Genomic DNA, 13542 nt, shown 5'->3' with positions numbered 1-13542 from the left:
TGAATTTTTTTTTGTTGCTGTGTTGCTACAGCATACCATACACACAGTGTAAGACTACATGAATTAAAACCTGAATAAAATAATTAAGATAAAGTACAAACAGTATAGATGTGCAGAGAATAAAGAGCTGAGCTAAGACACCATTTTGAAGAATCTGTGATATTTTAGGATCTAAAATTTACTTTAAAAAATTGCAGTTACTATGGAGTGATCTTCTTCTTCTTCTTCTTCTTTTTCTTCTTCAGTAACTACTTTATCCTCGGCAGGATCATGGTAAATCTGTAGTGAATACAAGGAACACTGGGTGTGAGGTAGGAGTACACGCCGGATGGGATGCCAGGCCACTGTAGGGCACCATCCACATGCACACACACACACACACACACACACACACACACACAGGGAAAGTTAGTATTACCAATCCACATGGAGAACCCAGAGAAAAAGCCACACAGACACTGGGAGAACATCCACACAGACAGTAACCCAAGCTCCGGATCAAACTGGAGATCCTGGAGTTACCTGCTGTGCCATTGTGATGTCTCCTTCTTAATATTATTCACATTATTCTTAAGAATATACGGCAGAGATTTGTATCTGTACTTTAATTTTAATCATTTTATACCCTAGAACTGTATAAATTTGTTTTGCTTGTTTGTTTGACTAACAATATATAAATGCATGAAGACTGACACAAGGGCAATTTTCAGTAAATACTGTAATACAATTTTTATACATTTATATATATATATTTATATATATTTTATTTTTTATATTTTTTAATGACACAATTTGTGAGCCCATTAGTAGAAAGAAATCACTGCAGAACCACTGCTAAGCTGATATTATTTGGGTGGGTTCTCAGTTTGATAGGGCTGTCATAGATTATTTTTCCCATTTCATATTACTGTACATCATACAGTATAACAATATTTATATATACAAATACATTACATATAAATGATAACTGCTCTAATGAAATAGGAAAGGGTTCAGGAAATAAGTGTAGCCAAAAATACTGTAGTATTTCTCTGTAATTAATGTAAAGGGAGTTAAAATTGTAGCAAATGTTTGGTGCGTGCAAACAAAGTGCACACTTTGGCAGCAATGTTGCAATTTCTTTTTAAAAAAAATTAACTTCTTGTTGGAACTGTGGTGTCACAACTCATTACTGTAGATGGTACCCTACTGATTAAAGCAAGTTCAGTGTACCTAACTGCCGTTTTATTTTCTCCGTTTGATGTACAGAAATATGTGTGCCATTGTGCAGAAATATGTGTGCCATTTTTCACATGGTTCACACGGCTATACCTGGTATATTGTGTATATTTCTGTTGTGCGTTAAGTATGCGTGAGAATAAAGTAACATTATTTATACTGTAAAATCCTTGAATACGTGTTTGTTCCAGCTATTTGCTCTGTGTGTGAAAATACACACATTTTCCTGTTTGCTTTGTGGTATTTTTGGGACTACAAAAGCATACTTTGTCTGAGTTTGTATGCATAAATGCATGCTGGGCAGCACTCCAACAAAAGAAAAGAAGCTTTACTAGTGGAAACTTCTTAATGGGCTGACCCAGGATGGTGGACCATAGTGTGTCTACTCCTGTGTTGCTGTCAAGCTTAATACAATAAACACTAATCATGGAATTGTGAACTCAGTGGCCCTGTGTGAAGTGTACCAAGAATGTAAAGTGGTTTTCTAGTGATTTTCGACCATACTAAAGTCTATATATGGAAACCCATTCCTTCCTTAATCTCTGTCTATTTCCCCATCAGTAAAAACAATGTACCTTTAGGGGATACAGCTTTACAGCCTGTGATCTCATCCACTGTGAACAAAGGCCCTTATAAACTTCTATAAATAAAGTTTTGTCCCACAATGTTAGTCTCTTCATCAGGGTTTGGACAGAGAGGCCGAAGAGTCGTGGTCAGTAAAAACCACATGCTCTTTGACTTGGATATGATGTGTCAGTATGTATAAGCCTCAAACAGATCCCACGTATAACTTCCACTCCATGGCTTAATGTGTCAGTCATGCGTTATGCACAAATGTACCACACCCCATGTGGATATGTGAGAATGAACATTCAGCATGTAACCAAACATTCAGCAAGGGCTGTGATTGAAAGTGTAACAATACTTTGCTCTTTGTTGGAAAGGAAAGAAATGTGTGATCTTTATGCCATGACTTAAACTCTGTTTGACCATTTAGCCTACATAGTAGCCTAAAACACTTGGGGTTCAATTCCCACCTCCGCCCTGTGTGTGTGGAGATCACATGTTCTCCCTGTGCTTCAGGGGTTTCCTCCGGGTACTCCGGTTTCCTCCACCAGTCCAAAGACGTGCGTCGAGGACTGGCTGGCATCTCTAAATTGTCTGTGTGCGATTGTGCCCTGCGATGGACTGGCACCCCATCCAGGGTGTCCCCCACCTTGTGCCCCGGGGCCCCTGGGATAGGCTCCATGTTACCCTGTGACCCGGTGTAGGATAAGCAGTACAGAGAATGGATGGTCGCTTTTAGAGGCTCAGGACAGAGAAGGAGAATAAAACAACTAAAATCTATTTTAGTCTTTTGGGTACTGTTTTTTGCCTATTTTTTTTTCAAATGAGAAAAAGCGAGCATGTATCATATGTATATCATATGTATCATAATATTGTGTAATTCTCCTTAAAGGTTGCGTTAGACTGCAATTTTATGCACAAGTTGCGTCACACGCTGTGCAGTAAATCATTTCATATAAACACTGCCATCTGGCGGCCAAGATGAAAACTACAGCTCTGAAAAACTACAGTACATGCATGCAAAAATATTACATTTCCATAATCTCTGTAATGACAGTCATATTTCCCAAATGAGCCAAATCACAGTGTTTTCAAATAATTCATGAAAATCATGTTTCCAGTTTATTAGGTACACCTACACCATACCGTCCCTCACTGACCAATTTATTAGGTAGATATTTGGCCATATAGTTGATATACAGTAACTTAGAAATATAGAATGACTGACTGTAGCAAAATTGTTACTATGCTCAAGCACTCAGGTTGGTCCACCGTTGATCAGGTATTATTTGGGTGGTGACCATTTCTCACTGCTAATTATCAGTAGTCACAGTTATTTCCTGCTTTTTTATATAGCAGCCTACTGTATATACTGTATATAGTAGCATCCTATGCTTTATACCACAGTGCTGTAGAATTCTCGAATCTGATTGGTCAGAAGGTGTTAATTAACTTTCTATAACAGCAGCTCTGACAATAGTTCTGGCTGTAATTCACATCACAAGTTTATATCAATGCACTTGTTTCTAAGGTATTTTCTATAGGAACAGCTAATTCACAGGAACTTGTATGGTGGATGATCTACATAATCTGTGGCTAATAATTAAAATTAAAACATGTTGTTATTTAACAAAGAAAAATGTATGTTCATTGACATGTTGAATCTTTCTCCAAGCAGATGTCTACTGAACATTTATGGAAGGAGTCTCCAGGGTTGGTGCTTTAACTGTCAGTAAGTTTTCCGCCACAGGAAAGTCTTCAGGACAGAGGATTTTTACGCTTTCCAGTTTCTAAGTAACATGTCAAGCTCATTTTTTTTGTCTTAAACAGAGAGATCGAGAAAGAGAGAGAGATCGAGAGAGAGAGAGAGAGAGAGAGAGAGACAAAGACTTGCTGTGAAGGATCGACTGTAACAGCTGCTATAACGTAAGTAATAACAGGAGCTAACTTGTCTTGTGGATGTTTCACACCATTAAATGTAACTATAAATTATTAAAAATCATGATGTATCGTTCATTAATAATTAAAAAAATTAACTGTTGGCAAATTGCTGTGGTATAAGAAGAATAGAACACTGGGATATGCTGTTATAGGAAAACAATCCACTTCAGGGTGGTAATGTTCCTCAGCTTCTCACCATCACAGAGTTTTATCACCATTGTCATTGTGGTGAGGTTTTCTGTAAGGACACGTTTATTAAACATTTATGGAAGGAGTCTCCAAGACCAGCACTTTGTAACAGTCAGTAACTGTTCTGCAACCAGTTTCTCTCTAATATGACAAGCTGCATTTTTTGTCTTATTAACTTCAACAAAGAAAAAAAAGAGAGGCAGATGAGTGAACTGTTAATAGTTAACTGTTAATAGCTGCTATAAAATAAGTGACTACAGGAAGGAACTTGTCCCACAGATGTTCCACAGCAATAAGTATAACTATAAACGATTTCTTTAGTGAATAACAAAAATGTAACTGTTACATTTAATACATTTAACAAAAATGTAACTGTTAATATAATCGACTTTACGGTAGTAACAGTAACTCTGCTTCATGTCAGTCCATCAAACCACCCCGTTATTGATTATTTTCCTAACAGCACACCCCATCATCTTTTACTCCTTACTTATAACTCTGTAACACAAGCTACTTTTACTTTTTCATAAAGCCTGCATAATGAGCATAAGAATAATATACCTCTCATAGATGTCATTTGAGTTGTACAGATGTTAGATATGACCACAGACCCGACTGACATATATGTTACCGTTATTTTTTCTTTAATCAATTTGGATTTGCTGTTAGTTAATATATATAACTGCGAGTCTATATACATATATAGGCATTTAACATTAATCTTCATAAAGTCATCATTCACAATCAAAATTCCACGCATTTTAAATTTCATTGAAATATTAATGATCTGAGTGGACAATGGATTTTTTTTTTTTTTTTTTAAAAGAAGTTGCTTTTTGACTGATATAAGTTGATGTTCCATTAATTTGGCCACTCTCTTAGATGTTACACAAACAGGGGGCAGCGTGCTCACTGCCCCATTTAGCTCCATAGAGTTATTATCGAAGTGGTCAAAGCAGGGAACTACAACAAGCGCTAATATAAGTACATTTGGGACAGGAATCACACTGCTCTATGAACATTTTCAGTGAAGGAGCAGAGGACAGGACTGTTAATGGCAGGGTTGCCAGTGTCACAGTTTTTAGATTTAGATAGTTTTTTTTAAAAGTACTCCACAGCCACAAAAAAGAGACTTGTTTCAACAGCAACCACTAAAATATGCTTGCTTAAAAAAAAACAAAAAAACAACACTAACATGCTGTTATGAAGTGAAAACCACAGAACAAATAAAATACAACTTTATCTAGTTGGAGTAAAGCAGGCAGAGGGAGTTTAATTCAAGGGGCAGGAATGACAGGACAATTCATGAAAATGAAGAACTACGACACTTGTACAAGTTAAATGTATATAGTTTTGAATCAGCAATATTATAAATTTATAAAAACAAGAAATAATCTTGATAAGGATGTCAGAGGGACAGTGGACCTCAGTGATTTTCATTGTGATTGAAGGTGTACAGTCCCAACCGCAGTGATCCAACACCAACATATAGAGAAGCCAAGAAAACACACAATGCTGCAACACTCTACTCTTTGATTTAAAAAAAAAAAACAAAACAAAAAAATATGTAATTGTTCGGAAGGTGTGTAAATGGAATGTCGAACAGGAATGATGTGTGGTCCCAATTTCACACCTCACGTCTGCCTTGCTACATCTTGAACACATTTTATATATCATCTTGAAATATGCAGTAAATAAGGCTTAATGAATGCTGATGTACATGACCAGGGGAAAGACAGACTCCAGGGACTGAGCTACTTACTACAGAATGTTCCTTACCGTGAATTGACATGACACTTCTGGCACTTCAAGAAATAAATCATTCATGCAATGTGAGATACTCGTGCAGTCTATTCAAGTCATTATTGTTGGGCCTCTAAATGATTTAGCACTAAGAATGTTTTTTTTTAAAGAAAATAAAGTGTGGACAGCAAAACGATCAGGACTGTTGTTTCTCGAATTGGGTTCAGTGTTTTCTTTAAGAGCACCTGAGTAAGCGTGCTAGGCAAGTATAAGCACAGAGATGAGGCAGTCTTCTGAGAGGAGGAGGCGCCTTAGTCTTACTGTAGCATCTGAGAATACAAGTGAAAAAGACATAATGACATGACACCTGCAGGAGTACATGTTCTCATGACAGTAACAGAAATAAATAAATAAACGCTGCTTATGAGAACAACCTAGCATACTTGTCAGACTGACACTGACTAAGCAAACGCTTATTTACTTATAAGCATACATTTATCAACAGGTCCCACATACCACATAGTATTAGTTTGAATTGTGCATTTTTAGCGATTAAAGTAATTCAAGTTAATGCAGAGCTGGCGACTGTGGCGCTGTAAATGACACATGGAAATAAAAATAGAAAAGCCAAGCATAACCTATCTGCTCTTTAAAAAGAAATAAACAAATAAAAACTTACCTGATGTAACATTCATGCAATCAAGACATGCAAAACAACTTGCAAAAAAAAAAAAAAAAAAAAAGGGAAAAAAAAAAAAAAAAAAAACCTAGTCTTTTTATTAGCTGCCATCAACTGATATGAGAAGCAGAAATAATTAGCAAAGCAAAAAGGAGGACGGAAATCACAGCGCCTGCTGTCAGTATGGCTGATGAGTATGCGTTTCTTTACAATAGCATTAGAACAGAATTAGGATTCATGCAGACATTGGGTTTCCCCAACAATAATTTACAACATTATGATTTTCAAAGTGAAGAAAAACCCCAAAAACTTACTTCATTCATACCTAAAATAGAAGAGAGAATAAATAAGGTAAGAGGAAAACGACTCAGTAAATGATTTCTGCTTGCAGTAAATCTCCACTCAACAGCACTCACTATTTTGTTATACTTTATTTACAGACAAACGTCACAGGCACAGATCGATTAACACAGGAAGAGAACAAATATAGTCATTCTGAGGAAAATGACTCGACTTTGGCAGGACAACTTTTACAAAGTTGGCAAATACTTTGTCCTCTAGGAAGCGATGTTTGACTCTTTCACAATACCGTAACTATTACATAGTTCAAGCAGCTGTCGTCTGATACCACATAACCATGGGTACATTCCTTTAAATTCTTGGGGAAAAAAAAAATTAAAAATCCCATAATGCTCTCTGACTAAGATGCACACACAGAACACTTTCATCTTATCAGTGCGGAATGCTAAGTCCTTACATGGTTTGATCAGTAATTGCAATACTTGTATAGCGAGAACTGTGATTCTAATATTTTAGATTTGAGTACCACGTGTCACACATGCAATACATAATCTCGGCTTGCTATTTCTACATGTTCTTTAGAGTAAAAGTAAGCACTTATGAATTTCTACTGGAACGCGCTCTCCATTCTCCTAGTGCTGGCCCGAACATCTGCCTGAGAGGACAAAGACATGCGCCAACCATCTTTGTTTACTGCTACAGCGTTCAGGTATGATCATATAATAATGAACACACACACACACACACACTCTAAGAAGTACATTGTATAGATGTAAAACAAATACACTGTGTGTGTAAAGAGCAACTCTCAGACACGTGTACAAAACATCATCTGGCCAATAGATTCAAGTCCTGCATTGTTTTATGATGCATCTAGCTTTACTTGGTGCAAAAATAAACGTTACTCTGCACTGTTTTGCAGATGACTGGGAATAGAAGTTGAGAACAGGAGAAAGAAGAACCCGCCCCGAGTCCCGCTTTTGTAAAGCCCTACTGCCGTACTTTTCCAGGGATGTAGTTGCGATCGATGCTCTCCTCCTGCAGGAACATGTGAAGACAGCGCTCGTTCTGAGCCAAGGGATGACCAGCAATTCTGAAAAGGGAAGAAAGAGAAAAAAACCTTTTTGGACAAATGGCAACAAATTTTCATTATTAGCTTCTTATTATTAGCTCTAATTTCTGTGATGAATTCAGACATTTCTGAATTTTTTCTGCCGTTTTCTCACACAATATACAATATCTGGTTGAGGTGCATTTTTATTTTAATGAAGAGTTTTATGTGTGCAAGTTTTTTTTTTTTTTTAAATATAAATGATGAAAGGAATGTGAATTAGCAGAGTGGCTGCAAAAGTTAAGGTACCTTAATATTTTATCTATTAAACCCATTTTTTATAATACTTATCACTTATACATGGTCTCATTGAAAAGACAAGATCAGTGATGAAATCTCTCAAACAGTCTAATATGAAAAAGTTCATCTGATCTTGCTGAGCGTCACTGACAAGACTAACGATCCTAAACAGTTAATAAGCTGCTCAATGCTGTGTGATTGTAGGCAGTTTAATGAAAGTAGTAAAGATCATTTTAATCCATTTCATTAAGCCAGATGTGATGTGCACGGCTTCCGCACACTCTGCTGATCAGTGAAGTGCACGCAAACTGCAATTTTACCATATTTTACAATGTTCACTGAGAAAGCTCTGCTCCGTCATTCATTCACACTTTTCTAGCATCAGCACAGTCATGAATAGACAGAAAATTAGTTTTTCTAACTTTTAGCTATAATTAAATCATAGTTTAATCATTTTTTTTTGTATCTAACATTGGCAAATGCTTACTGACGCATATTCAGTATCCCAAATACATTTTTACAATTGAAAGTGTGTTGCCACGGCCTTTAAAATTACATACGAACTACGAAATCCTCCACAAAAACTCCACGATATTGAGAGAACTGTTTTACGGTTCAAACTTCAGTATTGTTTGTTATATTCAACCCTTCCTTATGAAGTTTTTCACAGCGGTGGTTTTTTGTCTAACATTGTGTCGTCTCGTCAGCTAACCTGTTGATGAACTGTTCAAGTCCGACTCTCCTCTCTTCAATGAACGACTCCTCGAATATTCCCTCATCTCCACGGAAAGGGAGCTGTCTCTTCAGTGCTTTCCCAGGCAGAGGAGGCACGACGATCTACGAGACAGTGATATGTGTGTGTTTCAACTCCAGTCAAACCACATTGGAAGAAAAAAAAAAAAAAAAGAAAGAAAAAGAAAAGAAAAAAGAAAGAAAAAAGGGAAGGTGGTGAAAACATAACGAAAACCTAACCAAACCACTCATCAGCACCTATAAGCAACTGAGAGTGATATTTTAAAACCATTTTTTATTTGTCCTAAACACAGTGACCGCTCCATTGCACACTTCTTACTTATAGCTGATTGCCAGCGTGATCGCTTCCTTTTCTAACTGCCAGTAGCAGACAATTCACGTGATGTCTTACAGCCACCCTAACTACGAGGTTGACAAAAACTGGGAGGACAGGAATTTGGCTAAATACACCCTGAGGAGCTGCAATCTCTTAGGCTTCAAGCTCAAACCTTGCAGTTGTGCATTTGTGATGCTAAATAGTACTTTAACCAAGTGTATCACCAATAGAGCACCAAAATTCAGCTTTAACAATCACAGTTTTCATTCTTGGAATTATACACCACATTATATTAATTCCCTTACTTTATTAGCTGCATCTCTGCTCTAATACTTCTAAATTAATGAAAGCAGCAGAGCAAAACCTTTATCCATACATTACGCGTATAAAAAGAGCCCACTTATTGCACATATTTAAACATACAGTTAAGAAAAATGCGACAATTTTCTTGTCATCACTTGCATTTCTATTTATTTAAGAACTTACCTTACTGTCTCTTTCCAGCTCATTTTTCAGCCACTCAAAGTCGCTGTACCTTCTTCGTACACAAGATTCTTTCAGCTTGAAAATGGGGAGGTTGGTCTGTTTACAAAACACACAAGGTTTTTTGGTTATCACTTTGTCAAAGCCTGGTTTTTTAGCTCAAGCTGGGGATGCTCGATTTCAAAATTATATGCTGGCTTTGTTAACCCTTTCTCGCAGTACACTGGCGTTCGACTTATCGGACATTTTCAATCAGTATAAACAAATGAATGATTTTATAACCGCGAGTCTTTTATAAGCTTAGTCAGCACACTGTTGGGTTTCTGTATGTAGAGTATCATGATTCTATATTTAGTTGCTTGTGAGCAGGGTGATGGGAAATGGGTGATGGAGGGGTGTGAGCTCCCTGCTGGGCAAACAATTCACACCTCTCCACAATAACACTGGTATAGAGATAAAACAGCGCAACGAAAGCTTTTTTGATAATAAAACACTGTGTACAACTGCCACAATAAAATAATAACATTTAAGCCTAGTAGGCAAGGTAAACAAAGAAATACTTAGGAGAAACTGCAAAATCTTAAAGCGCTGAGTGTCTACTTTCATATGAGCCATTAACCACGACTGTGGACAGTGACATCACAAATAAATTAAATACGGAACACAGGCACCACAAAAAGAGTTAAACACACACACACACACACACACACACACAAAACAATGCTGACGTCAAAATGCTGTATGCACAATAACACATTTTGGAATTTCATCTCTAATGCTGTGTTTAATTAAATCAGAGCTTTGAAGTTTTTTTTTATTTTTTAAACCTGTTGCTTATCTGCTTAACACATTACCAGTGATGGTATCGTAACTCACCAGCATGCACTTTTATCTCAGAATCTGTTACTTTTCCCCTCATAAAGTTACTTTGTGGAATGAACATAAACGTGAATACAATAAGTGGTTTTAAAAAGGTCATATTTGTTCTTGATCCAACTGCCTGCCAATTACTAAAGTATGAACACTGTATACTGTTTCCCTGTACTCGTCTGTTGGTAAAGCTTTGTCATCAGGTCTAGTGCACTTCATGAAGACACATTTAAGCTTCGGTGAGAAAAGAAAAGCCATACCTGATCTTCAGCTGGATGCTCTCAGTTTCATTAACAAACTATGTGACAGTAATACTGTCAAACAATAGGAGTACATATGTCTAGGTACACTGGATTTCTATCAAGATAAAACATATCGAAACATTTGACTAATTGTCATTATTCTACTATTATTCTAACGTTTCGAACAGAGAAATAAGTATGTAAACCTGCCCCTAAAATTGTGCTGTTAGTAAGAAAAGGGACATTTTAGACTATGAGCTTACTGTAAAGAAACCAATGTGTATATGTTTAAAATATATACAGTCGTGTGCACAAGTTTGTGTACACTTTTCTGAATGCGATATGAATATTCTGTAATAACTTAGTAGGTTTAGAGGTCTTTAAAAAAAAAACTGACTTTATCTCCGGTCTTGTATTGTGTGTTGCAGGACACACCCACATTCAGTATTAAGATTGTGAAATTTTCTTTCTTTCTATTTTCTTAGTAAAAAAAATGAGGCAAACTACGTGTACGTACATGTGTTATGTTTTTTAAAAATATGCTTTTTTAATAATTTTTGATTTGCATTTCTTTTCTGAGCAGAAACTATAGATAAATTCTAGTCAGCTTTTATGCTGTATATATCATGTTTTTATTTTTATAAATAACCTTTTTATTTCTTTGAGTATAAACTATGTACATATTGTTTTTTTAAAATAACCAATTGCATACTTTCCTGTTTGTATGTTTTTTAGTATAAACATGTATATATCTTGTTTTTATTTATTTCTATAAATAATCTTTCTTTTTTAGTATAATGTACTGTTTTTGTCTTACTTTTTGTACTTTTTATAGTATAAACATGTATATCATGTTTTTATTTATTTTTTTAATAAATAATCTTTTTTGTATTTATTTTTTGAACTGTGTACATATAGATGTTTTAATAACCTTTTGCATACTTTCTCGTTTGTACTTTTTTTCAATCTAAACATGTACACATCATGTTTTTATATTTTTATAAATAGCCTTTCTTTTTTAGTATAAACATGTATACATGTTTTTTTTAGTATAAACATGTATAGATCATGTTTTAATTATTTTTTTTTTAGAATAAACATGTATATCATGTTTTTATCTATTTTTTTTGTATAAACATGTACACGTCATGTTTTTATTTATTTGTTTTTAGTATAAACATGTACGCGTCATGTTTTTATTTATTTTTAGTAACTATTCTATGCAGATGTAATGGTTGATGAGGCTTTGTGCACTTTGGGGTGGATGTCTGTGTTTTCCTGCTTCATGCTCCTCGCTGGTTTGTGGTCACGAGTCTTCAGCTTAATGAATTAATCAGACTCGGGTTATGGCGCTAACCAGCTAACCAGCTAACGCTAACCAGCTAACGGACTGTCAGAGAGCAACAGCGCATAGCTAGCAGCTTAGCTAAAGGAAGAAATAAAGCACAAACTGTACGCTACACTGACAGCTACAGCTGAACCGGGACTAAATAACAAAAAGTGTGGAAATTTCACTAAATGTTATAACTATTCCGCGTCCTTTAGCCAGCAGCTAACCCACTAGCTATGTAGCTATGTAGCAGTTTAGGCCGAGCCACATTCCAGCCCTCTCTCTCTCTCTCTCTCTCTCTCTGCTAACCAACTTACTGCCGTTAACCCAAACACACTCCAGCTTCAGCTCCATTCCCTCCATGAACACCAACGTACCCGCATCCGGACCTCGTAAGTGGTGAACCGGTTCCGCCCGACTCCGATAGTCTGCGGATCGTAGACGTCAATTTCCAGAAAATTACTCGGAGGTCCGTAAGCGTCCGTCAGGTCCTGCGGCTTGGAGTTTAACCGGCGAGTGTCGGCCACAGTGGCTTCAGACGTCATTATTACTGGCTAGCTAGCTACTTCAGGATGTAGTCTAGGACACGCACAGTAAGTGTTTCTTTACTAAGACATTAAATCAGGAAAAAACAGACACCGAGACGCCCTTAGATGAAGCCTTCGCAAATTTTTTTGCAGCTCAGCAACAGCACAGGAAATCCCTCCGACCGTGTGAGATTTTTTTTTTTTTTTGCAGTGTTCTAGAAATCGCAACGCCCGCACGGATCAACCCCCGAGCCCCATCACAGCCAATCAGAAGCCTGCGTTCACAATAACTGACATATCCTGAGCCAATAGGATACGGAAACATGGCGAAGTGGGCGGGATTTAAGCCTATCACGTTCATAGTCGAGACATTACCAAGAATTTGAGATGGAAAACCAAATCTTTGGAAGTCAACAAGCTTTTCGTGTGGTACAAAATCTACTTCATTGCGTACACCAATAATCATAGTGTTATTATAAACAAGATTATAAGATTGTATATTGTAATATATACTGATCTTCAAAGATGTTAACTTTCCTAAGCATTTATAAATTCAGGAGTTTCATTTAATGATAGAGAACATGCATGAGTGTTCAGGTTTCATGTAATAAATCAACCTGCTGTCTAGGTTTTTTCCTTCCCAGGGTGTGTTAGGAGCACAAATATGGGCTGGGGTCCCCGAGGACTGGTTTGTAAAACACTAGTCTAATAAAACACAGATAGACCTGAATGTGTTTATATACATTTAAATGCAATGTAGTGGCAGCACAGAAGGTCAGTAGTTCAATGTTTCCCATTCCAAACTCTCCTACTTCTTATTTTGTCTGTTTCATCTTATTATTAAACTATTAGTTCATTGTGCCTATAAGAATAAGCTGAAAAATGTGTTAGTCAATGGTCAAACACTACACAGTGTAGGCTGAGTATCCTGAAGAAATGTAGTATGGGGGGAAAAAAAAAATGTAACACAACCTCCATCCATCCATCCATTCTCTGTACCTATAGAGGGTCACAGTGTAACACGGAGCCTATC

The 13542-nt window shown here is 36.5% G+C and overlaps 1 protein-coding gene and 1 long non-coding RNA gene across 3 annotated transcripts; one reads left to right on the top strand and one right to left on the bottom strand.

Moving 5' to 3' along the window:
- Nucleotides 1-244: 244 nt before the first annotated feature.
- LOC117599122 (uncharacterized) lies at nucleotides 245-4491 on the top strand. Its single transcript, XR_004579548.2, has 3 exons — nucleotides 245-311; nucleotides 3464-3517; nucleotides 3616-4491. It is a non-coding gene; the product is annotated as an uncharacterized LOC117599122 (long non-coding RNA).
- Nucleotides 4492-5168: 677 nt separating this feature from the next.
- Nucleotides 5169-12723, bottom strand: snx12 (sorting nexin 12). 2 transcript variants are annotated; one of them, XM_026938848.3, is made up of 6 exons: nucleotides 12360-12722; nucleotides 9544-9639; nucleotides 8701-8825; nucleotides 7640-7730; nucleotides 6652-6662; nucleotides 5169-5987 (listed from the first exon to the last, which is right to left on the bottom strand). In XM_026938848.3, exons 1-5 carry the CDS (start codon nucleotides 12525-12527, stop codon nucleotides 6657-6659), a joined length of 486 nt encoding a protein of 161 aa, XP_026794649.1. In that variant the 5' UTR covers nucleotides 12528-12722; the 3' UTR covers nucleotides 5169-5987; nucleotides 6652-6656. The 2 variants fall into 2 exon arrangements, with proteins under 2 accessions (XP_026794649.1, XP_053096184.1); XM_053240209.1 differs by lacking the exon at nucleotides 6652-6662 and having other exon boundaries at nucleotides 12360-12723.
- Between the last annotated feature and the right edge of the window lie 819 nt (nucleotides 12724-13542).

The sequence above is a fragment of the Pangasianodon hypophthalmus genome, chromosome 15, assembly GCF_027358585.1.
Source record: "Pangasianodon hypophthalmus isolate fPanHyp1 chromosome 15, fPanHyp1.pri, whole genome shotgun sequence".
NCBI lineage: Eukaryota > Metazoa > Chordata > Actinopteri > Siluriformes > Pangasiidae > Pangasianodon > Pangasianodon hypophthalmus.
The sequence above is the reverse complement of the archived record's forward strand: the minus strand, read 5'-3'. Positions and strand labels throughout refer to the sequence as shown.